We start from the raw sequence: 27338 nt of genomic DNA, 5'->3' as shown, positions 1-27338 counted from the left end.
GCTACCGGAAGGGGTGGAGCCTGGCTGCACCTCTCCTAGTGGAAATTTCCTACATATTTGATTTTTCTTCTTTTAAAACATAAACCTGGGATGACAAATTTAGAAAGAACTCCTGTGTGCACCCTAAGCAATTTTTCATATATTGCAGACTGATGTGATAATGTTACAATTAATATTTTTTCAGTTTTGATTTATTCATAAGAAGGAAGGTACACCCTTATAACTACCTGCCCAGAAGCACACAGCTTACAATATCAAGAACGAAGGCTTTTCTCCTTCAATTCATGACTAGCAATGACAAATGCAGAATGATGCCTCTGGTTTCATCTGTGCAATCTCATGAATGAATTCTGCAGCCTCACTGTCTTTGCAGAAACCTAATTAATTCCACAGTCTCTACTTTCAGTTATGCAAAAGCAGCATGGGATTCAGATCACTCTCCTACATCAGTGCTGGGTCTCTGGTGTTAAATGAACTTCAAAATAGACACAACTTACTGTAATTACTAAAGCAAGTATATGTAACTGAAAATGCTCATAAACAAACTCAAGGCATTATTTAAAAAAAGAAATCAGACATAAGCAGTGCAATTTAAAGATCACTGAAGTCAAATGATATTTTTCTTTGATCATAGTGGGGTTTGGATCTTGCTACAAGTATAAAACTAGAGGCACTGACAGAAATGGCTCCTTGTAGTTTATGATGAGAGAAAGTTAATGGCAAAAAAAAAATATTGGTAAAAGACTGTGAAAGATAAACAGCTCTATACCTCAAATTGATAATTTACAGCTTTCTATTGGGATGCATTAAAAAAGGAACCATGTGCAGGCCATTATGTTATTTCTGAACTAAGAAAGATTCAGTGGTGGTTATGTAGAGAAATTCAGCACAAAATTTTTAAGAGACAAGAACTAAGTAAAAATGTAAAGGCAACACTACAAAAACAAGAGAAAATAGTCTCTTGCTAGTGAATTACTGGAAGTTACCAAAGTTCATCAATGCCTGTAGACGTACTGCGAAGGCTCATACAGGCATTTCAGAACTACTACATCCTAAGAAACAGTAGAAATAAATAAGGTAACATAATTTCTCTCAAACAGAACAGTAGTTCTAATATTACAGTGTAACCTACACAATGTTTAAAACTTTTGTAGCCTCCTGCAAACATGATTTCTTGATATAATCTCTAACATTCACTTCTATTTAAAGCGCTGATATTATTAAAATCCTTCTAAAAAAAAAAAAATACCGGATGGGCTCTGCCTCTTTCACTAAATAAAACTGCACAAAACAAGTATTACAAATCTTGCAATTAAGAGGTACCCAAATTTACTGGTTGGTACCATGGTTCAGCAAGCTAGCAGAAAGAATTTTCCATACAAACTGAACTTTCTCCCTTTCTTGCCCAAAGACCTGTTGGATATAACCCCTTCATACAGAGATGCTTAGAAGCATGTATGCCAGAACTGCTATTATATACTACAACTGTAATTATATATTATAAGGTGTGTATATATACGTATACCCCTTCCATTTATTTATGATGAAACTCTACCTTTATTCCAGGCTTCTGTATGTTAACATTGCTCCATCTTTTGAGAAGATCAGTAAAGAATGTTGACAACACAGTCTATACTTTCACTTATTACTACTTATAATATTATTTTTAATTTTTCTAGCTATTTAATTACCATGTCCAATTTAAGCCTTGTAAGTTATTATTTGTATATTGCATGGATACTCCCTTTAAAACAAAAAGCTCTGCCAGCAGACAGGGTAAAACCATAACACAGCTGCTAGGGATGAAAAAAATGATATGATCCAAATTTATTTATAAATAACATTATTCTGTTTGATTTTTTTTTTTTTTTTGCCTGTGCAAAAACACTCAAAATAAAGTAAATGTGGGTGTTGTTTTTTTTATACCCCCACTTTGTTTTCATGAATGAGATAGACTATTAATAGTGTTTTGACTTGTGAAAGAACACAAGAAAGAAAATACAATAAAAGAGTATCAAGAAGTGTCATTTAGGCAGTTACTAAGACACATAACTAGAATTTATAAATAAAATATAGGACATTTCTTTTATGTATACATGGTTCTACAGTTTGGGAATGCTGAATCATTCACACCTCAACATCCTCACAAGGAAATGAGAATTAAAAACTGGGGTATTTTGCTCTTGATGTAAGACATTGTGACATTTACCTGGAAAAAAAAAAAAAAAAAAAAAAAAAAAAAGAATTAAAACGTAGGCATTTGTCTTCAATGACATGAAACTGGCTTTCTTCTGGCTTAACATATAGCAAAAGCAGATAGGTGAGACGCAATTTCTGTGTAGGTCATCACAGCACAGCTTCAACCCTACATCATTTCCTGAAGGTACACAAAAAAATGCTCTGGTTGCATTATTTACATTATTTTCCATACTGCTTAGGGAAGTATATTTGGGAATTTTGACAAGTATCAGAAAATGGTCCAAAGACTGTACTGCCAGTGACCGTGCTTATTTTGACTCCGCATTGTCAAGCTGTCCTCTCTTATATAGCATCTAGATCATCGTATCGTTTTGGAGCAGTGCTAATATGCAGCAAAGAGGGTAAGTATTTAATTTTATCACATTACATGACTTTCTAAAAAATAAAAACCACACTAGTAGATTCTAATACAGATCTTTTCACATTCACTTGTGAAAGGAATGTTTAACAGGAAGACCAATTTCCTTTTTTCTTCTTAATAGCTGTTTGGCACGTTGATTAACAGCCTTTCTGCTTGACTACACATAGATGTGTCCAACTGACTCACAATTTCATAATTTGCTAAGCAATAACTATATTGGCAAGAGAACGCTGCATCTTGGGCAAGGCAAAGTGTGATGCAGCAACATTTAAAAATCACAGATCTCTCCTTATATATACATATTATTGCTGTAAAGATTTCGGGTAGGTATGCTGTGAAACTGATCAACTTGCCAGCCTTGATTAATTTCATGCTAGCATGACTGCTTTCATTTCTGTTTCTATTGGCAATTCTGCATTTTCAGACTTGATACTTTTGGAGAAGAAGTAATGTAAATGCATAGTTTCTTTCTCCCCTTCCATATTATATAGTGTATAACAGCCCTAAATTAAATCTTCCACAAATGTCTGGGTTACAATTATCCTCCCAGGGTAGTCTGCATCACTGAATTACCTGTAATACCTAAAATTTGATATATCTCATCTATAGCTTTTTCTTGGCTACAGGACTAAATATATGCCTATGTCCCCAGGTTATAATGGTTGGGGTGTGGTGTCTGGATTTTTCTCTTGTTTTAAAATATGCAGCCTTGGATATTAATGTAAATTTAAAAAAAAAAACAAAAAAAACAAAAAAAACTCAAACTTGTCAATTAAACCATTAAAATATCAGAGTATCAATGTATTCTAAAACCAGTAAAGAAGCAAAATGCTCTGATTTGAGATTCTTTTTTTTCTAGGCCTAATCACCAGCCAGCAATTTCAGATGCGCCAAACAAAGTTTATTGTGTACTTCTGTGGAGTTTCAATATGCCAGAGAACCACTTACTCCAGCTACTGCTTACTTTTCCAGCCCGAAAGTTTTTCAGTTGTCAGCTGGCCTTGCAGCGTATGTAGGACTTTTCACAATGGACAAACCTTCTATTCCATCTGCTCAAACATAATAACTCACTTATAATTCCATTTCTTTCTCAAAACTTCTTCAAAGTGCACGGTGCATGCATCAAAATTTCTTTACAAGTCCTACTAAAGACATAGAAAGGCATTTTTTCCTCATAGTGTTCCTCCTAAAATACAGTTTCTGTTATATGATGTTACACTATCTTTAATTATACAATAATTTTAAAGGTATTTGCACATACATAGATAAAATTAATGCCATAATTCATAAGCTCAGTCAATATTAAGCCCATTTTGTCTTCAAGTCTACCTTTGATTAGCATTTTTAAAAACACTGCAAACATCTTCGTGCATTTACACAGGGCTTGATTTTCTTATTAAACTGACGGCTACGAAAATAATAAATCTATATTTTCTATGGTGAAGGCAGTGTAAGTATAGAATGAAAAAAGTATAGGCAGACATAACATACCTTTGGTATATGTTATATTCTTCCTTTATTAAATAGAATTTTCATGAAAGGCTCTAAAAACTAACAGCCTAGGATGTTTCTGTGTTTCTGGCTCCTTAACATGCAAGGTTTCTGCCAGCATGAGTATACTGGCACAAGATAATATTTGTGTTCTGCTGCAATTAGCGAAATAATGTAACCAGAGATTTCAGCCAGATAAACACTGGTGGCACCTGAACTTTTAAAAGATGCAACTGAAATGACATCTAAAATGATGCATCAGGGAAATAATTTCCTTTCCCTCTATATTTGTCATTTATCAGAATTAATTAGAAAAATACTGTATCACAATCTGTAAGTCACAATATGTCACGATTTTTTTTTTTTTTTTTTTAAACTAACACAATAACCACATGTGACTGGTGGGATTTGTTCACACTTTAAGGCCACAACTAATAGAATGCTGTATTGCTTAACTGAAATTAATGGACTCATCTCAATTTTTATGAGCTAAGGATGGGTTTCTTTTCATTCATACAAGGTTTGGAGGAAAAAATTTCAAGTATATGTGTTATTTCAAATCTATTTTGAGATCAGAATCAGGAACCTCCTTGACTTTTTGATTTCTTAAATAATTAACATTTGCAATTATCTTAATTCCTCTTGATTATACTGGAAATACATTTACATTGAATCGCAGAACCACAGAACTCAGTTACAGTCATGTCAAAGATTTAATGGGTTTTGATGAAGAAGTCCTTATACAGTCATGATGAAAGATCTGTGCTTAAGTCCCCCAAATGTACATTTTCATTTTAATGTTAGCAAAAATATCTCTGTCAAGAATATTTCATTCTGTATTTCAGAAATTAAAACATTTGTGAGTAAATCCACATCTGGCAATTGAGAATGTGTTGTAACTAAAGATCTGTTGAGCACTTAGAATCATAGAATACAATCACAATTGCTAAGGTTGGAAAAGACCTCCAAGATCATCCAGTCCAAATGTTCACAGACCACCAATCTTGCCCCATTAAACCATATCCTTAATACAACATTTAAACATTTCTTGAACATTTCCAGGGACTCCACCACCTCACTGGGATGCCTGTTCCAGAACTGAACTTCGGAGAAGAAATTTCACTAATATCTGAACTGAAACTCCCCGGGCAAAACTCCAGTAGTAGACAAACTTCAGAGGGAAGGGTTTTTGTGATCAAGATCTAACATTTATTTAGACATGTTTTTAACTTTCATTGCTAGGAAGATGCTAATACTTTTATTTAATAGTCTACATCATCCCAGGATGTAATTGTACTTTATTACATATAGCAATATCAGTCAGCATGACATTCATAAATTAGTTTCAGTCTTTTCTTGTTTTACAGTAGAAGAGAAAAATATTTTTCTAGTACTTAGAAGCAATCTTATTTTTTCCTAATATTCCTAAAGTAAGCCATGGGGAATCTAACAAGATGCCATGAGACAGAGTACAGAAACAACATCCACTTCATCCTAGACATAAGGTGTCACCTAACAACTGCACTACGTTAGCTGCTCTTTTTGTAAGATCAGCATCTCCAGAGATACCCAGTAGTTGAAGCTGTATATTGATAAAACAGAGAGTGTTACTGGGAAATGTATGGATGTATCCTGAAGGTTTTCTTCCTTAAAAATCTCATTCACAATGACTCGCTTAGAATTACAGCTCACATGCTCAGAATCTCACTTGCACTGGGACATCCTGTTTTGTAAGTGCCTCAAGAAAACAAAAATCTTGATAAGTGGCTTGGTGCTCAATCATAATTTATCCTTTAGTATCTAGGTCTGGAGACAGATAGATTGATCACTTGCTTTACATATACATGAGACAAAACTTTCTTACAACCTGCGTTTTCTAGATCATTTCTTCCACCATGAACTCATGGAAGGATGGAAGCTGTTCACACAACACCAGCCTAAAAACTTCTCTCCTAATAAACTGTGTGCTGTTATGGTTTGCTATTGAACAATGTCTAGCTGAACTTGTTTCCTTCAACTTAAAGATCTTGCATGAAGTTGTTTACAGAACATGATTTTTTCCATTTGATTTTCTGACTGTAGGGAAGAGTAATACAGGCTGCTGGCAAATATTTGAACTATCTAAAGACAATTGTATGAATTGCAAGAAGAAACAAAAATTGTTACTAAGTTACTTACTCTACCCCAAATTCACAATCCACAAATACCTTCCTTTAGTTCGTTTTAGATACTCTGATGCTACAGTGATGGAAGGTAACTTTAGAATTATTTTAATGTATCAGATGCTATTTTATACTTAGAGAAGTTTTTCTTGGTTGGCAAAGAGCAAGTTTGAGACAAACAGGGTTACAACAAAGTACTTTCACTTAATTGGTTGTTCAACCTTACTATTTGCCATTCGTGAGTTTTCTACACCCTTAACAGAAGACAAAGCATCTAGACAGAAATGGCAATTGTTGCTTTGTAATAAACAAGGGATTTGTTTATTATTTTATTGGTAAATATATATTTTTATTAATGGTTAACTGTTAACTGAATAATTATGCACTAAGGTATTGAATAACTGTTATATCTTTCCTGGATTACTCTTCATACAATATTTTTCTTATTTTCCACACATTCCCTCAGTCAAAACATTATTTTGCCCATTAAAATGGAACTCAGCATTCATGTTCCTTAACGAATAGAAAAGCAATTCAAGTAGCTATGCCTCATAGCTTTTCACTTTAGGTGAAAGCAGTGTTCATGAAGGGAAAACCAAAAAAAAAACAAAACCCACAAACCTCTACATAACATATGACAACACAGAAGATAGATATTCTTCAGCTCTTTACACATTTACCCACAGCCTAATGAAATTCACCAACTTAAGCAGATTTTGGACATTTCCTTAACTAACTTCAGGGGAGCTGCTCAGTTTTTATACCATCAGTGCAAGTTAAAGAATAAGCTTCTGAAATTAACAATAAAAACTGAATGACAGAGTTGGAATTGCAGCTGCAATGCTTAACAGAGTTCGACATGTATGGTTAGAATGTAACAAGGGATAACAGCATAATTAATTCCAACTTAAACAGAGCTTTTGATCTGCAGTGAGAAACACTGGAGGTCATACACTGTAACAGTTAATACAGAGTACTCTGAAGTTTGCAATACTGAACATGCTCAGAATGTGATGTATGTGGAAGGAATTAACTTCAGTGTAACCAAAACAGATTAAATGGTGACTAGCAAGAGATGTAATCATAGCATTTTTACAATACTATGTAAAACTGCAAAACTCTGCTTCATAGTTGGTCATATAAACAATGCTAAATATACACTAAACTACATAGTGTGCAGTACAGTACTGCATATCATACAAATCCATGACGAGTACATACATATGAAATATTCACATTTTTTTGTAATTAAAACTTTACCAATTTTTACAGAATGAATTTATCACAACCTTATCATCCAATTTTGCACTGCAAAAACTGCAGGCGATTCTGTCATCACATGAATCCCTTTAAAGATAGCAATTTTTTTGTTTTGTTTTGTTTTAAGGAGATTGTAAAAATGTGCTTTAAACTACAAAGGCCTTTTGCTTAAAGACTCAAAAAATAAAGTTAACAGCTACAACTACATAATATTTACAGTTCTACCCTCATGAGAAAAGGATCTTTCTGCACCTAATTGTGGATTTGATACCAGCTGTTCATTTCCTATGCATTTAAATCTTCTGCCCTGACTGCATGAACACAGCCAGGGAGAACTGCAGAGAAAGCATTGTATTCCTGGCAGTTCTTTGCATGTATGATCATAAGTAGTTCTCTGAGTGGGAAATTACTTTTTTTAATAGATATTAGCTATGTTTGCCAAACACTTAAATGAAACCATTACACTGATGACATTCACAGAGTGTGGTACCTTATGAAAGCATTTTTGTTGTCCACACACTGAAAAATGTTTTTATTCATTTACAACTTTCCCTAATATTTTTCTGAACAAAAAGTAGCTATGCATGTCCTCAAGCATGAGGGGAATTTGGTCTTGTTTGTCATTATTAATTTTTAAAAAAAAAAACTTATCTGTAGTTTTATATAGACTTCAAAAAAACAGGTTCAGCTCTCTTGACCTTTGTATTTTATGTTTTCAATAGACATTTATTTAGTTAAAGGAATCTTAGTCTCTTTTATTATTTTTAATGTAGATAAACAGATGAATCAATACAAAATCAGCCTTTTAAGTCCAATCAGTAATAAGCTCATTAATTTAAATCAGCTATATACCTTGTCCACAGTTTGAATTTAAATAAAATTAGGCATTGCTACTAAAGGGCTCTGTGCACTGTTGGGACAACATTAACTTCCACTTTAGGTTCAACAATTTTTATGTTTACTACCACGCTGTATTAAAAGTAAACAAAGTAAACTATTCATACATCGACTTCATGGAAGCTGACAAAATCCAATAGCACAGCAAAATGAACATACTAAAGACCCTGTTTGTTAAGCTGTTCTTCAGTAGAGAAAGCAGATGAAGATCAGCAATAGCCTATGTATATTAAGATAGCTCTTCTTAGGATAGAGTGTTATAGGACAAGTGGAAGTGGTTTCAAATTAAAAGATGGAAGATTTAAACTGGATAGAAGCGAAAAGGTTTGTTTGGGTTTTTTGTTGTTGTTTTTTTGTTGTTGTTTTGTTTTAATAAGAGTAGCAAAGCTCTGAGACAGGTTGCTCAGAGAGGTGGTGGATACTCCATCCCTGAGACATTCAAGGTCAGTCTGGACAGCACCCAGAGCTACCTGATAAAGCTGTAGGTGTTCCTATTCACGGCAGGGGTATAGAAATAGATCATCTTTAAGGGTCCATTTCAACTCAAACAATTCTATGACTTACAGTTTTATTATTACAATGTAGAACAGCTGGACTGCCATTTGTTAAATCAAAGAAATGCATGAAAAATTACTACTAAAATGGAACTTAATCTCTGCATGTGTTGAACTATCCACACTTATGAGGTTTCTCTGGCTTGTAAACCACGTAATCATTTTTCTTTTGTAATCATGGAGCATGTACCTGCTGCATTCCCAAAAATTACACTTATATCTGAGCTCTTGTAAGGCATTGGATATACTGCCATTCCCCTCAAGAAAGTTTGAATTACTGATAATGAACAATTAAAATGAATATATTTCATTGTTACTATTTCACATGAAAAAGTATCAGATGAGTTATTATTAGGTAAGCAGTTCTAAAATTTAGAAGATAGGAGCTGATGCATTAGTAGTTCTTTCCTCTTTTTCTTTTTTTTTTTTTTTTCCTCCAGTCTTCAACAAATAAAGAATTTTAACATAACTTAAATATAACTTTTAATTATAAAGTCAATTACAAAGACAAGGTCTACTTTCAGATCCTAAAATTTTACCTGATGCTGTACTGAGCTCTTTCCCTACACAATTTTCCAGGAGGCTTATGTGGGCTAAGCACTGTGCATGCATTATCAAGAATCAGTTTCTGCTAAAGTTACAATCAAAAGAAGCAATTTAAAAGTAGAGGAGTGAAGAAAACAAAGCATTGAAAGAAGAAGCTGACAGCCTAGAGTGCAGAGAACAGATTTCCATGACCCAAAGTCTAAGCAAGAATGTTAGTTTTTATTTTATGTAGGAATGTACCCTGAGTTTCCGTGTATACATTTATACAGATCAGGCAGTGATTAAAAACATGGCTAACCACTGACAGACTGAAAATACAATGGCATTATTGATTAGAAATATGAAACACTGAATTGTAAGAGGAATAAGGTAAATAGAGGCTGTCTCTCTAAATTGCAGGCATTGAGTTAGTGACTGCTTGGAATTGGTGTCACCACACAACTCTGAGAAGAGACTGATCATGCAATTTTATAAATTATCGTATCTGTAGAACGTTTAATGTCATGTCTCCATGTTATTTCAACATGCCTTGTTCTACTTGCATACAATCTGCTTATAGCTTAGCTCAGACATTCAGAGAAAATGACTTTTGCTGTGTACATTGTTATTTCAGGTCATGTGTCACTTGTTTAGATAGAAAGGGTTGCTAATTAAGCAATAACAATCATTAAGGCACAGGGCATTTCCTGGAGATTAATGACTAACTAGGAGGAGCTGTGCCACACGCCATTAACCCAGCAAGTCACACTCACTGTGATGGGGCAGATTTCTTCTAAGAATATTAATGTTCTAAAATAACAAGGCTGACTCTGGACATAATATAAGTGTACACAGGAATAAATCAAATTAAGTGTATTATGACAATTTGTGTAGTGAATTACAGGGCTTCTCTATTCTCTGGGTAAGGTAGGAGAACAGTACAACAAACAACTCTAAGTGACATTAAATGCTTGAGCTTCTCCAATCCTTGTACAATAAATATTATTTAGCACTATCTGGTACCTAGCAGTGTTCCTGGTAAAAGATCTACACTGAAGAAAATACAGCATAGTCCTTCATGCCTGTAACAACTGGACAGATCAATATGACAGGAAAAGGTGGTTCACCAGAAATGTAATGATGAAGGATCAACACGATAGAAAGACGTTTTAAAGGAAGGGCAGAAGATTGCTCACTCACCTCAAAAGATTCTAGGTTTGCAGGGAAAAGCTACACAAGTGAAAGATCTCTTCTGGAGACCCTTCCCCACTGGCAGTCAGCCCTTAACTGGGGTCCAAGAGAGGTGCAGCCAGGTTCCACCCCTTCCAGTCACACAGCTGAACTGCCTTCACCTGTGCTCCCAGGGTCCTTTCCCCAGGTGCTCAATCAGTGGTTCAGGCCGTGACTCAACAGTTTACATATACTAACTTTGTTGCTCTTCAGTTCTTGATGAGCAGAGATCTGTGAAACCCTCCTCTGCAATTTACTAGATTTCCTCTCTGCAGGCATGGAAGGAAGATGCAGACTGGGACCATGCAGCTTATTTCTCTTTTTCACAATCTTTGCAGTAAACCATTTCTGGAGATATCTATTTAAAAAGTGTTACCTAATGCTTGCCTGTTGCTGCAGTTACTGTTTTCTCAAATTAAGATGGTTTACCTTTACATTATCTCTGCAAGAGATTCTTTGCTTTCTTCCTCACAGCCAATTCTGCTCTGTTTCAGCCATCCACATCTCTTTAATTTAAAATTTATCCAGAAATAACATTCAGCACAATAGAAAAGGGAGTGGATGAAAGGTGGGAATAGATGGAGAAGCCCAGAAGGTGAAGTGGAAACCTACTAAGCAGACAGGTGCAAATGATCAATTACTTTTCCCTTCTGCAAGTAATTTCTTGCTTAAGGCTCTCATCTACAGCCACCTTTTTCTCAGTTCTTCTTCCCTCATCCGTTAGTGGTTTTCACCTCTTTAAAGACATTGATTCAAATAAGTAGGTTAGATATGAAGCTACCACAGCAGTTTTCTGTCTCCAAGGTGAAATAAACAGCCCATTCAAGACTATTTTTAACTAACTGAATTTCTCTTAGGTAAAAGAATAACTGTAAAATCCTCTTCTGAAAATTGTATGAGTGTTCAAGACTCATTTCTTCATTATATTTCTCCAAATAGTTCCATAATATGATTACCACCTAACATTTACTCATAATGAAAAAGATCACGTATTAAAACTTTGAAAAAAATCAGAAGATATGAAACAGCTGCAATAGATGAAGAAAGATTATTGGTTTAATGGAAAGATATCTGGAAATTCGTTCTGTGATTGTAGTGTTTGGATCCTGACCAAGTATTTTACCATAGCAGCAGAATAAAATAGAGATATCCCTCTGCCACCTGGAAGAGTTTACAGCAGGCAGAGTCTGAGAATTACCACCTTGAGTAATTTGAAAAGCTCAGCTGATTAAAGGGGTGACCTTTAGTTTCAGTGAAAACTTCTTTAATTGCAGAACTAGCTTTTCAGCAAAGGGAACAATAATTTAAGCAAATCATTACAGATATGAGGGATTAAAATTTTCAAAATAATGTGCTTTTTACTTATAATACAAATTATTCCCAGGGTATCATGAATCTCCATAAAATGACTGAAACCTAGAAGCCTAAATTTTGTTTCTGAGTACATACTGAGAAGATATTTGCACTAATTTATTACAGAATAGTTATTAAGGCTCATCTGAAATTACAAAGTACAAAAAAAAGAAAAAGAAAAAAGACACCAATATAATATAAACGTTAAAGAAAGCCAAAGAAGCTGAAGAGCCAGCATCTGGAACTTTCCTTTCCACTCTTCCTGATTTTGTCTTTGTAATGTCCTTTCTTTTCTCAAGATCCCAAAAGGGGTCATTTACAATGATTGGAACAACATTAATAAAACCCTTGTTGAGATTAAAGACAAATGTTTTCTCAATAACATAGTATTTGTTTGCTGTTCAGAGATTGCATCAGTGTAGCTCATCAATGAATTTTTCAAGGTGATGAAAATGAGGAAAGCAACAAAAGAATGCATTATTCTCTCATCCTTCAAACTACTTTAAAATAGCAGGTAAAGCATAGAGATCATGGCTTTATTATACTAGGTGAAGCTAGTCAGAAAAATGCCTTTCTCAACTTTAAGAACGTTCAAGACCTTTAGTGAAACCCCAGGGAACAAGCAAAACACTCAAAGGCATTAAAGAGAAATAACATTTCATCAACTAATGATTCTTATAATGGTGTTAAAACATTTTGTTGTTATTTTGAGTGTTTTGTATATTTTCAAATACATTTTAAGTTTGAAAAGTCATGTGCACTGAAAAAAAAAGAAAACAGTTCTCCATTTGAAATAATCACTAGAAGAATTAAAATAATATCAAAAATGGGAATCAGAATTTGCCCTTTTTCATAGAAATATATTTGACAAATCAGCAGGTGACACATCCTCAAACATTTATGATGTATATATACTTAAGAGCTGGCTTTTTCTTGGAGAAGTTAACATCAAGCACAGGTTGAGAGGGCAAACAGAAGCAAAACGATAATCTGTTTTATACCATATCCAAAGGTTTTCCTACTGAACCACGTACTTTCAGTTCTCTCTTGCTGCAATATATTTGTCCTTCCCCATTTTCTGTCTCTTTTACAGAACTGCGAACTTCTAGAGAGCCTGGATGCCTCAGTTACAAAAGGGACTCAATCACATAGCTCTCAGATGCATAGAAAATCCAAGGCATTAATATTGTTTACATAATTATTTATTTCTAAGCAGAGAAAAACTCTTCAGTACTCTGATATAAAATATTCACCAGAGATACAAAAAAATAAAGATGTTATGGGTTACTGGAAATCACTGTGAGAACAGGGAGAATCTGTAATAATCTCCAAGAGTCTTCTATATTTTGAAGAAGATGAACTATGTCTGAATTACAACTGATAGCTAAAGATTCAGATTGTATCTAGAGGACTTACTAAGCAGAAAATGAAATAACTAAGAAAAATGTTTCTGACAGCACACTGAGGGTGGTAAAACTTCTGACCTCTCTATTTTGGACATGAACATTTGTGAAAACCCACTGATTGACACCGTATACAGTGTACCATATGATATTCTAGTTGAACAAAATGAGGAACTGTTGAAATATCACTTGCTGACTCATCTGAATTCTTCAAGCTCTTCTCAGAAAGACAAACAGATGATTTCAAAAATAAATAAATAGATCTCTTTAACCATATAACATAGGCTAGAAGAAAGCCAAGGAAGCACTTCAGATGAATATACCTGAACAGCAGAGTCCTAACAAGACAGACAGCAGTATACAAACAAAATCACATGCACCAACAAAGTTTTGGGCCAGATCCCGCACTCATCTATGCCTAAATTCAGGGAAAATACACTAGGAAAAAAAAAAAACAACTGTCTTAAAGAAAAACAGATGCTCATCTCTGTTGTGCTAATTCATTTAGCCAGATACAGTTGCTATGTCAAAGAGAAGAAAACACATTTGCTGATTTTTCTCTTTTCACTAGTATTCATGATTGATTATTCAGCCTGGCAGCTAACTGTCATTTTCCCAGAATCTTTTCATAATCACACTGAGCACAACGATTTGATTAAATGAACTCTATTTATGCTTAGTAAAATAAACATTGAGAAGATTTTTTTTTCCTTCAAAAAGGGCAATTTGATCCAAAAGAGAATTTATGTGAAAAAAAACTAATGATAGTTTAAAAGCAATGTCTGCCTTTATTTGGATATGGTTTTCCTGTATTTTGTATTCATACTGTTTCATATAATACTGTAGAATTACTGGAATATGATCCTTGAAGTTCATTGTTAGGCAACAATTTGTTGTTATCAAAATAAAATATTTCAGTGTTCCTACATCTGAAATTTGATTTTACAGAATGTATTTTCTTCAAGACAGAAACCTCTCTCAGATACAGCTGCTAAATACCAAAGGGGAAATTAAATCAATTTCCAACTGATACTGAGCTATCAATTAATCCAACATCAAACATTTAAGTATTTTGCCCAGAGATATTAAGGAAAATTTCTTCAAGATTAGTCACATTTGCCTGCCCTCAAGTTCATCGCCATCTTAAAATAAACTCATTCTTCCCTTATCGTCACTTTCATATTCTCTAAATCTCAAAGTAAGAGACAGTCATTGGCTGATAGGTTGGATTCCTTTACAAGGTAGATTGTACAAGAAGATTTTGCTAATTCTAGATTTTCAAAATTGGGGACTATTTTCTTCAGCTACTTACTCTGCAGTAATCTGTGGCAGTTCTGTAGGTTTTCAGTGTTGGCCACATGATGCTAATGGTGTCGGCCTTAGTATTTTTCAAAGAAGTATTTAAAAAGAAAGTATTTCACTGTGACACACGTTTTATAGCAGTACTTCTAGATTCTCATTTACAGAGAATGATGGTGACTTGGTACATTACTGTCTCAGCTTAACATCAGTTAGATGGAACAGGTTACTAATTATACAATAGCAATTAAGAAATAAGGCTTTTCCTGGAGATTAATGGCCAGCCAGCAGGAATTGTGCACAGGGCTTTTAACCTCAGCCAGTCACTCACTGCACTGCAACACAATTAGATGGCATTTTCCAAATGATAAAGCTTTTCAGAGTGACAAATATGGAACTGCCAAGGTTTTCATGCTCATCTAATGAGTATATCTAATAGCAGACAACAAAGCTATGAAACAGTTAAAGGCAGATTCACATACAAAAATATAAGCCACAACACCTCTTGTCAAATATGGCAAACATAGAAACTTGCTGCTCTGGCCCTCAGCTTCTTTTCCTATTAACGTTTTTTCTCCACCTTGATCTTCTTTTTCACTTTAAGCTTAGAATAGCTATCCCTCTTCCCAGAAACATTTTTAAGGCAGTCTGACCTGTGGCTCCAAAAGAACTCATCTGGGCTTCCCTGGATGTGGAGGTAAGAGGCAGAAGTTCTCCAAGTAGATGAATGACCATAAGGCCACACCAAGAAGAGTCTAGATTGCTTGCTGCCCTCAGGCCAAATGAGAAAAGGAGAAAAACTTCAAGGTTTTTTTTAAAAAAAAAAGAAGGTGAAGTTTCTAAAGGTCCTTCTTGAAGGACTCACCAGGTAAATTAGTTGGTCAGAAAAAGGAGACTGCTCTTATCTTCAAATGTCATTTGCTTGTTGGTGTGAGCTGCTGGAAATCTCTTCGGTATCACAGCTGTCTTATTGGCCAGTAACAAGCAGTTTGCTTAATCTGAGGCAGAAAATTAAAGCCTGCTACAGCATTCACACCTGTGCACACAGCCCATTCCTCTGCAGGCCAGGCAGGTGCAGGCATCTGAGTGGCAGAGACTGTTAACTGCAAACCTCTTCCCTATCCAAAACTGTCACAGTATGTAATGGTTGCTAGCTCTCCACTCACCTAGCCTAAGAGGTCCTGCCTGCTGAGGAGCAATTGATGCAAGCTGTGGACAACGGCACAGTTGTGCTTGCTGCTCATGCTGCCTTTTGCTCTCATTAATCCTGAGAGCTGCAATGATGAACGTACATTACAGATTTTTCCATGGATCATGCTTGTCTCCCCTATCTGCCATGGACCATGCTGTTCCTTGACTTGCAGATGTTTCTGGAGGCCATCCTGACAACTTTGCTATCACTGCAGTGATGTGCTGTCACAATAATAAAGTTAGACGGGAGGAATTCACTTGACCTGCTGCCACGCTGCTTCCCACTGTGTGATGTGGAGAAAGGAAAGCTGGGCCCCAAGGACAGGGGTAGGAGAACAGGAGCCATAGGAAAGGGCCTGAAAGTAGGAGAAAGAGTGAGTAAAGAAGAATGGACTTGAGATGGATGGGAGAAGCCTGGTGACAGTGACAGACAGAAACTGAAGGAAAGCAGCCTTTGAGCTAAGTCAAGATGAAAACAATGGACGCCTGGTTGTGGGACACAAGATACAGATGAGATTTAAGATGAAGACCCAGAGAGTCTGGAGAAACCACCAAAGTGTGAAAAGGGCTATGACACCAAAGTCAGTGTCCTGGGAAGAAAAACTCTTGCAAACTCGGGCAAGGAGGAGTAAGACAGCTTGGCAGGGAGTGGAGCTCAATTTAGGAGACAGAGGCCCAGTGTGAGGAAAAACAGCTGTAAGATTTCCTCCAGATGCCTGGCACAGGGGAGAGAACAACAACTGCTGCAGCCTAGGAAAGACAGGAACAGGGAGCCGGGGGACAGCTGCTGAGAACCGGCTCCAGAGGGGCAGCAGAGGCAAAAGCATTATGGCCAGAAGCCAAGGCAGAGGGCAGAGGCCCAGGGAGGGGTGGAAGATGCTGTCCTCATCCGCAGTTCAGCAGAGGCCAGAGCAAGACAGCTGCTGAGAGAGAGGGAGAAGAACCAGGAGGCCTGGGAACATGGAAAATAGCTGAAGTGAGATGGATGTGGTGGCAAAGGCCCAAATGGCAAGGCTCTGGGAGAATGAGGGAGAGCACAGGTGCTGTGTAAGAGACAAAAGCCATAGCTAAGGGAAAAGGAGCCAGTAACCATGCCGAAAGAAAAGGGATAAGATTAAAAAAGATAGAAAATATTCCCATTTTAAAAGGCTTTGTGATGCACAATAGGCTTCAGTCAATTGCAATCAGGCAGAAAGCTGGCCAAATTACACTTGCACATCTATCTGTGTGTCTATACGTAGACCAGCTTCATCTGTGAATGAGGGCTGGAACCAGTGGTAGGCAGCACAGCCATAGCGACTTAAAAAACTGTGAAAAGGGAAGAGCTTCCACATTTAGCCACTTACATGGTATGTACTGCCATGGATACCAGAGTTGCTAAGCATGCTGCTTCCTAGGGAAATCTGAGCTTGTAGAACCACAGACTTGTTGGATGACTTTAATTTAAGGATAATATCAGTGCAACTTATGGGAAGATTTATAATAGTAACCCAGGCAAGTCTGAAACCTGAAGTAATCCCCCATGCTAGATAGAGCAGAGATGCAAAGACCTCAGGTCAATAATTTGTTTTAATTTCCACAGGGAAATTACTACTATAGATCTGGTTGTTAATAAGTATAGTTGAAACTGAAATCAGTGAAGCTGCATCTATTTACCCAGGGGAGAATGTAGACCATTATTTGCAATATTATTTATTATTTTCCTTATTTAATATGTGTTTAGTACTCTTCTTTGTAGTTTTGGCTCCATACAAGTCCATGTTTTTTCTTTCATATTTTTACAATTCCCTTTCATACTCTTGTTCTCTGGTATATGGATCTCTTTTTTCCCCCTTCCTTTTATTACATTTTGCATATTTCTGCTGAGTTCTGAAATTCATTCTGTCCTTCTCCCACTTTTGTTCTCAGTTACACTTTCATCTTTATGCCTTTTTAATACACAATATGAAACTGTGATGAAATAAGATAAACAGTAATATGCTTATGCTCAAAATGAAGGATATGGAATTTTCATGTTCATAGTTGAGTATTCTCTTCTTCTCTTTCATTGCCATTTAACATCACTGACAAAAATAACTTTAATATCTGAACATTTTTTGCCTTCCAGATGCCTCGCGCTGAATTTATTTTCCTATAAAAGAGTTCTCCATGAGAATGATTCTCTAATCTCCTACTTAGCTAATTCATTATTTTGTTCAGTTTTCAAATGATATCATCAGCAACAATGAAAGGAGGTACTGAAACTAGCAACCACTTTAGAATGAAAATGCCATTTTGTCTGCCTTCCACCTTTTCATGCACCGCAGCCACTTGCCCCTCTATTCTCAGCACTCTTGGGCTGTCAAAGTTACAATTTACTATCAATAGGTTTCATTTATTAATTAAACAACTTCTATCAGCATCCAGAAAATTAATATTGAGAACAGAATACTCAAATCACTGCTCATCATTGTATTCAGTAATTCATTTAGCAGCATTTAACAAGTCTAGACAGAGAGCTAATGCTAACCATTATAATTAGAACACAGAAATTTCACATTTATTCTTATGTTCTTTACACTTTTTGATCAACTAATACAATTACATATTCAATCTTTCAGCAGAGCCCTAATTCATTGTTATTTTCTTAAGTGCCATATTTATTTAATACATGATGATATTGAGGTCATGGTTTGATATTTCTGTACCGTAACAATAGCAGTACTTATTCACTGTACTCCCCCCTTTACTGCCTTGTTATCTTTCAGCCATTTGCCTAAGAAAGGTTTAACTCACTGAATGTTCTACTATGATAGAACCAATTTTGTACCAATTTCAAGAAAAAGGGAGTGAGTGTTTCATATATTCTTTTAAGGGTATCTCTGTCCCAAACCCTTCAGTTAGAAAATGTTACAGTTTGAAAATGGCAATTTGTTAAGTATCTGAGCCAATGCAGCTATAAGAAACAATCAGTAAAGATGGCAAAATATTCTCTATTACTTCTAACATAACAATTTGCCATTTTTTTCCTAACCACAAACTCATTTAGATACTGTAAACAGAGTGTCACTTTAACTGCACCATACGACTTTGAAATAAAATCCTGGTTTAATTTTATGCGTATGTAACCCTTTTAAAAGGAAGAAATAAGTGATTCTTTGCAGATGAGTAAGAATCAGACCCAAGGTGGTCTGAAGTCTAATGAAAATAAAAACATGCAAATGGTATGTCACTGCTGGGTAACATAATTCAGAGCTCCAGGCTTATGTGTGAAATGGTCAATAAGATTTTTGTTTCTTTAACACCTGCCAAATTCCTGGGACTGCCAAGGCCTGAGCCATTTAGTCACCATATTCTTCATTAAAGTCAGTCAGCTGAAACAATGGAGCCATGTTATAGCATAATATAAGTCTAGGTATTATGAGAAAGGGAAATGGGGTATCTCTCTTTCACTTTCTCATAGCTACACTGTAAGAAGGCTACCTTTTTTCATGCCAGAAGAATTCACATTTCAATTAAATTATGTGGCCATGACTCAGCTACTATATGTTATATGAATCAGATAATTACAGGTATAAAGATCTATTTACTGACAGCTTCACATATTAGTTCCTGATTTGAAAATTTGGCAATTACATGTAAATTTGTGACACATATTTATGTATGTTTTGATCCAATCTTGCCTTTCAGTGCAAATCACAAATGCCAAAGGAAATCACTCAAATGTAAGCTTGTTCAATTGTTAACAGGAACTAGGCAGCATCCCTCATTTGTTTTTACCATCAACACAATGGATAAATAAAATATCTTGGCTCTGATTTACAAATACACTGACTTAATCTACTTATTGCATAAAGTCAAAGTACAAAAAAAATATTTTCAAGATAAATATACTCCTGATCATTTTGTGGTGGTGTTTTACCTCTACAAATTACAAGGAATGGAGGTAGGACTGTGTATCATTTGCTTTTTGTCCACTTGGAAACTTGTAACCTGTAGGAGAGACTTCAGGCACCCAAATAGTCTGTCGAGCTCCAGAAAAAGATCTACTAAACGTAATGTTGAAGTGCAAATATCTTGCATACAACATTGTCACAAGACCACATTCAGTAATACTCTGTGTTTTAAAGGATCTTTCCACTGTTCTGCAGCTGGAGCTAGTACAATTTAACTTGAAGCAAAAAAATACAACGGTTTTTAAAGCTTTCTTTCATTCCTGTGAAAAAGAGGCCCTTTCCATATTTGGATATGTCTGTGTTCGTACGTGATACAAGAAGCATTTGCACACGTACGTATAATTTATTCTATAGACAGTTTTATTTATTTATTTACTCAAGAAGCAGGGCTCTGCAGATAAATGACCCAGCACCAGAATATTGGCTCTACACAAATACAGCTCTGTTTCTAAAATAAGATAAGAATTATCTCTGATGAAATCTTTGTTGCAACTGACAAGTTTCTGTGGGAGGATTTCATTAAATTCTCAATCATTTTCTAATGATGAAGCATTTCATTAAAAAAAAAATCCATTCAGCTTAGCTACATGTAAGCATATTTTAAAAAGCAGGCATAGTACATTAAGTTTGTGTTTCAAAATATAGAAAATAATGCCTTTGAAAGTCAACTTTCTTTGGTCTTGTACTAGGGATTGGGATCACCTGGTAAAAATATATGAATGAGAGAGACATTTTTCTTTGTATTAAACACGCTGCTGAATGCTGATTCTTATTTCAATTTTTATGAGAATCCTTTAGTTTTGAAAAAATTCAACAAAGACTTCTTTCCACTACTAAGCTCTTGGACTTACATCATATCTATTTTCCTTCAAATTTCCTCTGCTTAAGAAATGGCTTACTTGTTTTGTTTTACACAAGAACTAGCATTAGCTGATGCTGTGGCTTAACCTAGCAGGCAGCTCACACCACACAACTATTCACTCTCCCCCCCTGCAGTGAGGATAAAGAACTGAAAAAAAAAGTAAGAGTACTCACATGTTGTGACAGGGATGGCTTAACAATAAAGAAAAAAAAAAAAAGAATAAATAAATAGATGATGCAGAATGCAATTGCTCACCACCAGGCAAACAATGCCCAGCCTGTGAGCAACAGCAGCCCCAGCCAACTCCTCCAGTTTCTTTTTATCCCAGTTGGATGGGATCCAAGGCAGCCTGATCTAGAGGCTAGCAACCCTTCTCCCATGGGAGGGAGGTTGGAACGAGATGACCTTTAAAGTCTTGTTCATGCTTAGCCATTCTATGACTCTATGATTACCACTCAGTATGATGCCACGCAGTATAGAGTTTGGCCAGACTAGGTCAGCTGTTCTAGCTGTGTCCTCTCCCAGCAACTTGTGCTCCCCTAGCTACTGGCTGGCAGGGCAGCATGAAAAGGTGAAATGTCCCTGACTCAGTGCAAGCACTGCTCAGCAACAACTAAACATCCGTCTGTTATCAACATTATTCTTATCCTAAACCCAAAACACAGCACTATGCCAGTGTAAGAGATTATTCTGTTAACGTCTGTGTCTCAAAGCTTGCTGGGGACACAGATGGACTTGTTCAAGTGCAAGTCTTGAGCAAGGATTGTGAAATCCTTTGTCTGAAGGACACAGATGAACAAGGCCAGGCAAGTCCAGGGCAAAGGTTGAGAGATCCTTTGTCTGGGGGACGCAGATGGACAAGAGCAGGGGCAACTAGAGCGAGAGATGAGCTACGGCTAAATAGCTGTGAAGTGCTCCTTTGTGTGGACTTACCTCAGGATGACGGCCATCTCAGGGGGTACTCAATGACTCTTGCTCGAGGCCTATCCTTGTCACGTAGGCAGGAGAACAAGGAGGATAAAAGAGGAACCGAAAACCATGAGGAGAGGTTTCTGGCAACAGATTCCTCATGAAGCAGAACAGAGGTTTCTGGCAACAGATTCCTCATGAAGAAGAACATAGGATTCCTGACGATCAGATTCCTCATGAGGTGACACCTGCATGCTGTCGAACTCTCCCGTGCCCGCTGCCTGAGCGCTGCTGCTTTCTCAAGGATTGGTTCGGCGCCTTCCTCCACTACCTGCTTGCTGCCCAAGGCCGCCACGCTGCTGCTCCCCGCCCCCTGCTGCGTCTGCCTCGGACCTTCAAACGCCGTGCAACAGGACGCTGCAGGATCCTGGTGGTGAGTATCCCCGCTTTATGCAATTCTTGCTTCTTTCCCATCTTTTCTATCACCCTCCTTCTCTTCCCCGTCTCCCTGATTAGGTTTGGTAATAAACTGGTCGGACCAACATATGAACCGTTGTTTCTTAATCTCACGCCTGGTATACAGATATTAAAAGAACCTCATCTCTCTCCTATAAATTGGAGTGAGACAGCCAGCTAACATGAAGAAAATCATCTCTCTCCCAACCGAAAAAAAAAGGACAGATGATCATACTCTAAGCATATATTTGGTAGCTCCAGATCATCATAGCAGTCAAGCAGCAATTTAACAAGTATATAAGCAAATAAATTACTACAGGATTACCACCTTTGAAATCTAGGTAAGATCCCTGAAGCTGTGCACAACATCAACTTTGTTTCACCTCAGCCAGTTTTACTGAAGAGCTATGCAACAGCTAAGAAGGGCTGTAACTTTGTTTACATACATAGGGGTTCATTAAATTGATGGACGTATAAAATATTTCTCCCTACAGAGAAAGAGGTTTTAGAATTCAGAGTTTAGAATAGGCTTTAATGTCTCTCTCATACACAGAGTCAACAATGTAATTAAAGGTTAAAATCAAGAAGATCAAATGTTAAAAGCAGGAGCACGTTCTTTCTCTCCTGAGTTTGCACGCAATGCTCTGCCATGCTTCCTTTCTTTGTTAGCTGATGCTTAAGGACCTTGACTGTCTTCCTCCTTAATTATCTCAGGTCAGAAACAGATTTAGCACGTTTTTATTATGTTTCTCTGCTAGGGGGTTGACAGTTCTCTCCATCTTTTGTTAACAAGGAGAAAAAAATACAACAAAAGAAAACCCTCTGTTTCTATGGGAAATGCTATACAAAACACCACTAAAGCCAAGTGCTATCAATTGGAGCTCCTCAGCTTCCTCTAGGTTCAGCCTCATGTTGGAATTACTTTGCAGCAGAGCTAGGCAAACTGGTTTCCATGTTGTCAGATGATGAACAAAAATCTTTACAGAAGGAAAGGCTATCTCTTCATGAATGCTTATAACAGACAGTGTTTCCAAACCTTATGTGATGCCATTATATTCTTCATAGACTATAATCGATTTTTATGTCTCAGAAGCAGGCAATCTGCAATTTATAAGCTACATCATTAGACCTTTTCTCATTGCTTTTATTTCTTCTCAGGGATGCATAATGTGTTGCTAGTAATGAAAATTGATTAACTTGTTGCTTTTTGCCCTTGATTTTGGACTAATTCTGTTTTATTTCCTTAGCTTCATAAAAGGTAAAAAATTAAGCCTAAATTCTTTTCTTAACAGCTTAACTGGATCTCTCTATGAAGTAACTGATAAAATGATAAGATAAAAGCAAAACTATAACTAGCTTTTCAGCCATAGGTCCCATTATAAATAGCCTTCAAAATAATTTAGAACAAAATTGCATCTACTTTTATCTGCTGATCTCCATGTGCAATTGCAGGTTCCAGGCTGCTGGGATCTTATGGCAGTCCTAGGCATCTGTCAATACTGAAGCATTTTCTATTCTGTGAAAAGCTGGTGAGGCTTCTCTTCCTGCACATTTGAACTCACTTCAAAGAACAAAAACAACAGCAGGTGCATTACAAGCAGTGCATTAGAAAACACAGACACACTGCTTCTATATGGAATTTGGGCACCCAAAATAACTTCTGTAGGTAGCTGAATTTAAACCTTTTCAATATCAACTTGTATTCAGTTTTTGTTGGTTTTTTTGTTTATTTGTTTGTTTGTTTGTTTCCTGTATGACTTAAAAAGATGGCAATTCTGTAGTACTGTATTATGTATTATTTTATGAACCGAAATAACAGTTTTGAGCAGGTGATCCTGGGACTCTGCCGTTCCATTTGTGTCATTTGTGTCACTTTCTAGGTATATTTATAAGAAACTGTATAACCTATACTTAATGAAGTGTATTCTGTATTACATTAGGTAGCATTACAATACACCACCACATTAAAGCCATCTCAATCTTGCCTTAGCAGAGAGCAATGATGTTAAATGAAATTACTCCTTAACGTAGAAAGGGTTTACCTCTTCATACACAGCTTCAAAGCCTTTACTGTGGGTGACAAAGAAATTACTACTGTGAGCAGCCAAAGGCCAGAGACAGTGGTCTGAAGGAGAAAAAGAGTCCAAAAATAGGAGAGGAACAAATAATGTGACCAAAGAAGAGTAAACTCCTCGAAGAGTAAGCCCTTTAGACAGATCTGTATGGAAAATATGGGCTGGGGGCAGCACTGGAAAGGCTGAAATGAGGAGGCCCACACCACTGAATACTGGGAAGGACCACCATGCAGGAACAGAGATGGAAAAGGAACTGTTCATAAGGAACACCAGTGGGAACAGCAGTAAGGGGATTAGCAGAGCACTCAAGTTGATTGTAAAGGAATGACAGATTTCCTATAAACCCTTCAACACTGTAAAAGCCATCTGCAGTAATACAGGCCATCTGAAGCCAATTATTATTACTACATATATTTCCTTATCTTTATCACTGCGTTAAATATCATTCACTGAGGAATATGAGTAAGTCTGATTTAGTATAAGAAAGAAATGTCTGAGGGAGGAAATTTTAGTGGAATGTGGTTCAACATCAGAAAAGAATCAGCAATGCAAATCAGACAATGTGATAACTAGGGAATGCTAAGAGGAAGCTGCTTAAGAACTTCAGACATCTTGTCATTCTTAGAAAATTAGATCAACAGAAGATGAGTATTATATTCATAAAAAAAAAAAAAAAAAAAAAAAAAAAGGAATAGCAGATAGTAACAGGTGCATCTTCCTCAACTGGAATGGTAGATGAAGTAAAAGAAGAGAATATACTGGTCTGAGTGCAGCTGACAGTCACAGAGATGTTAACAGTAGATTAAGTGCTAAACAGAAGATTGCATGGCATTTTTGGCACATAATTGTGACCACAATCAACAGGAAATGTACAATTACAGTCTAGGCGTAGAGATTGCAACACATTTCAAGAAATGTTGTAAGTGACCCAATGGCCCTTAGTAATGCTGTAATGGAACACTGACTAATTAATCTCATATTCTAGAACATGAAATCTGTGGCAGATAAAATCTAACTACGTTCACTAGATTAGCAGAAATTGACATAGTAACATTGGTCCTGCAGTACATAAAGAAACTGGTAAAATGAAAAGCCTTTCAAAATGTTGTTATTCTGTTTGATCATGGTTATGCAGGTCCACATTTCACATCATCCCGAGACAAAACTTTGTTTTTGTGATTGTTTTGTGGTATTCTAGATTGAAATGAATGCAAATGCTTTCTATTGTGATGGAGACTATCTTGATACAAATACCTCTTTAGTTGCTCAGATCTATTCATCTGGAAATCTGAACCATTCTCTTTGGAAAAACAAGGGTTGAGAAAATTGAAGGTTATTGGACATGTCCCTTTTTAGCTGCTTTGCTTAATTACTAGTCAAAGGGAAAAAAATAAGAGAATGCAAAACCCAGTAAGAGGAGGACAAACAAAGAAAAGGAGAAAATAAACACAGAGTGTATAGTTATGAAAAGAGACAAAAGTAAATTAAACCAGTGGGAGGAGCCCTTTGTTTTGTTTTAGACAAATAAGCATAAAGTACAATGATTCAGAGATTAAGTTTCAAGATATCCTTTAAGAATGTTTTACCCCAAAAGCCAGCCTCTCCAAGATCAAATGTATTCAGTGCTACTGTCAAATTCCAACATTTGCATTGCAGTCAATTATTAGTTTTTGGTCGCTCTATAAACAAAACATGAGTAAAACTGTGCTGTACTCCAAATACATCCTGCTGGTTTACTATTATTTTTTTTTTTTCACATCCTCCAGACTGGCCATATAGTTAGTTCACTTGGTAATTTCTTCAGGAATGTCTACCCATTGAACAGGAACACTTTGATGGTCTTACTCCTTGGAGAACTTGTACAGCATGTCCAGCAATGTCATCTTTTGCAGAAGCACAAATGCAATTTTTCAGCTTTGAAGAGTACACCGGAGTTGTTGTTGGTTTTATCTTTATTTGGTCCAAGAGAGCGCTAGCAAATCAGAATGGGTGCAGAATCAGGCCTTCGCAAAAAATCCCCTTATATAATATATTAATCAGTTAATAAGTCTTGCTGCTATATTATGCCTTTAGAACTAAATGACATAACACACCCAAAAGCATTATCTCAAAGAGCTATAAGAAGAGTAAGTTTACAAAGAATATATCTGAGAACAGCAGGAACTTTGCTGTCCTCAGAGAAATGTGGAATAACATAAATTACAAACATTTATTATTTTTGCTCCAATGTTTGTATCTCAAGCTTAATATAGTATAATCTGTAAAGTCTAGAATCATAAGCAAGACCCACTTCTGTTCTAATTGGTCTTGTTAAAAACAGTTCAAAATATTCTTTGAAATCTCAGACATTACAACACAAAACAGGAAACCAGAAGAAGACTGAATATTATTAACCTTATTTTATGGAAGAAAAACTATGAGATTAAATACTTGATAAAAGGAACTCATAATAGAATTTTGAAAATAAAATAGCAATTCCAAATCCCATTTCCATTACTTAATTACTTCTTAGTCCTTCATCTTTTCTTCTTTTTTTTTTTTTTTTTTGTCCATTCTGTGCTTCTAGATGACTAGCTCTCATCTGATGTAATCATTTCTAAAGAATCCATTTTTTAAAGAATAAATAATATCTGGGTCTAAGCTAAAAGGAAAAAAAAAAAAAAAGATGTCTTTTTCATAGTAACTCTTTTCTTAACTGCAATGAATTCTGCAAAAAGCAAAATCCAGTTACAAAGCCCAAGAACCAAGGGTCACTATCAAATAAACTGACTGTATGAGGAAATCCAACATTTCAGAGCTTGCTGCTGGTCATATATCAAATAAAATATAGTTCTTACAAAGCAGGCATGGGCATCCTGCATAAGAAGGATGACTCATGTTGAGAATGTTGTGCACCTCTTAAAGCTTGTGGGACAGTACACACCAAATTCATTAACCAATGATTTATTTTGCCTGTTATACTACAGTGACATCTAATAACATTTCCAATATTTAAGCTACTTTCTTCCCCTGACATCATTTTTTTGGTTACCAGTACTTTGTTTAAACGTTACTACCAGTCTATTATTATATTATCAGCTGTCCAGGCTACATTTTACATAAAGTCAGAAAGAACA

General features: G+C 36.1%; 1 protein-coding gene across 23 annotated transcripts in view; it reads right to left on the bottom strand.

Annotated features, from left to right (window-relative positions):
- NRXN1 (neurexin 1) overlaps positions 1-27338 on the bottom strand; it is a 633554-nt gene that overhangs the window by 585249 nt on the left and 20967 nt on the right. Inside the window, exon 3 of one of the 23 annotated variants that reach the window (XM_048936820.1) lies at positions 25203-26194. The exons of the other annotated variants lie outside the window; for them this stretch is intronic. Coding sequence (XP_048792777.1) covers positions 26175-26194 — 20 coding nt within the window. The 3' untranslated portion in view covers positions 25203-26174. Of the gene's footprint in view, positions 1-25202; positions 26195-27338 lie in introns of those variants that run through there. 23 annotated transcript variants of the gene reach the window in all.

This window comes from Lagopus muta, chromosome 2, assembly GCF_023343835.1.
Source record: "Lagopus muta isolate bLagMut1 chromosome 2, bLagMut1 primary, whole genome shotgun sequence".
NCBI lineage: Eukaryota > Metazoa > Chordata > Aves > Galliformes > Phasianidae > Lagopus > Lagopus muta.
This window is presented reverse-complemented; position numbering and strand designations above follow the sequence as displayed.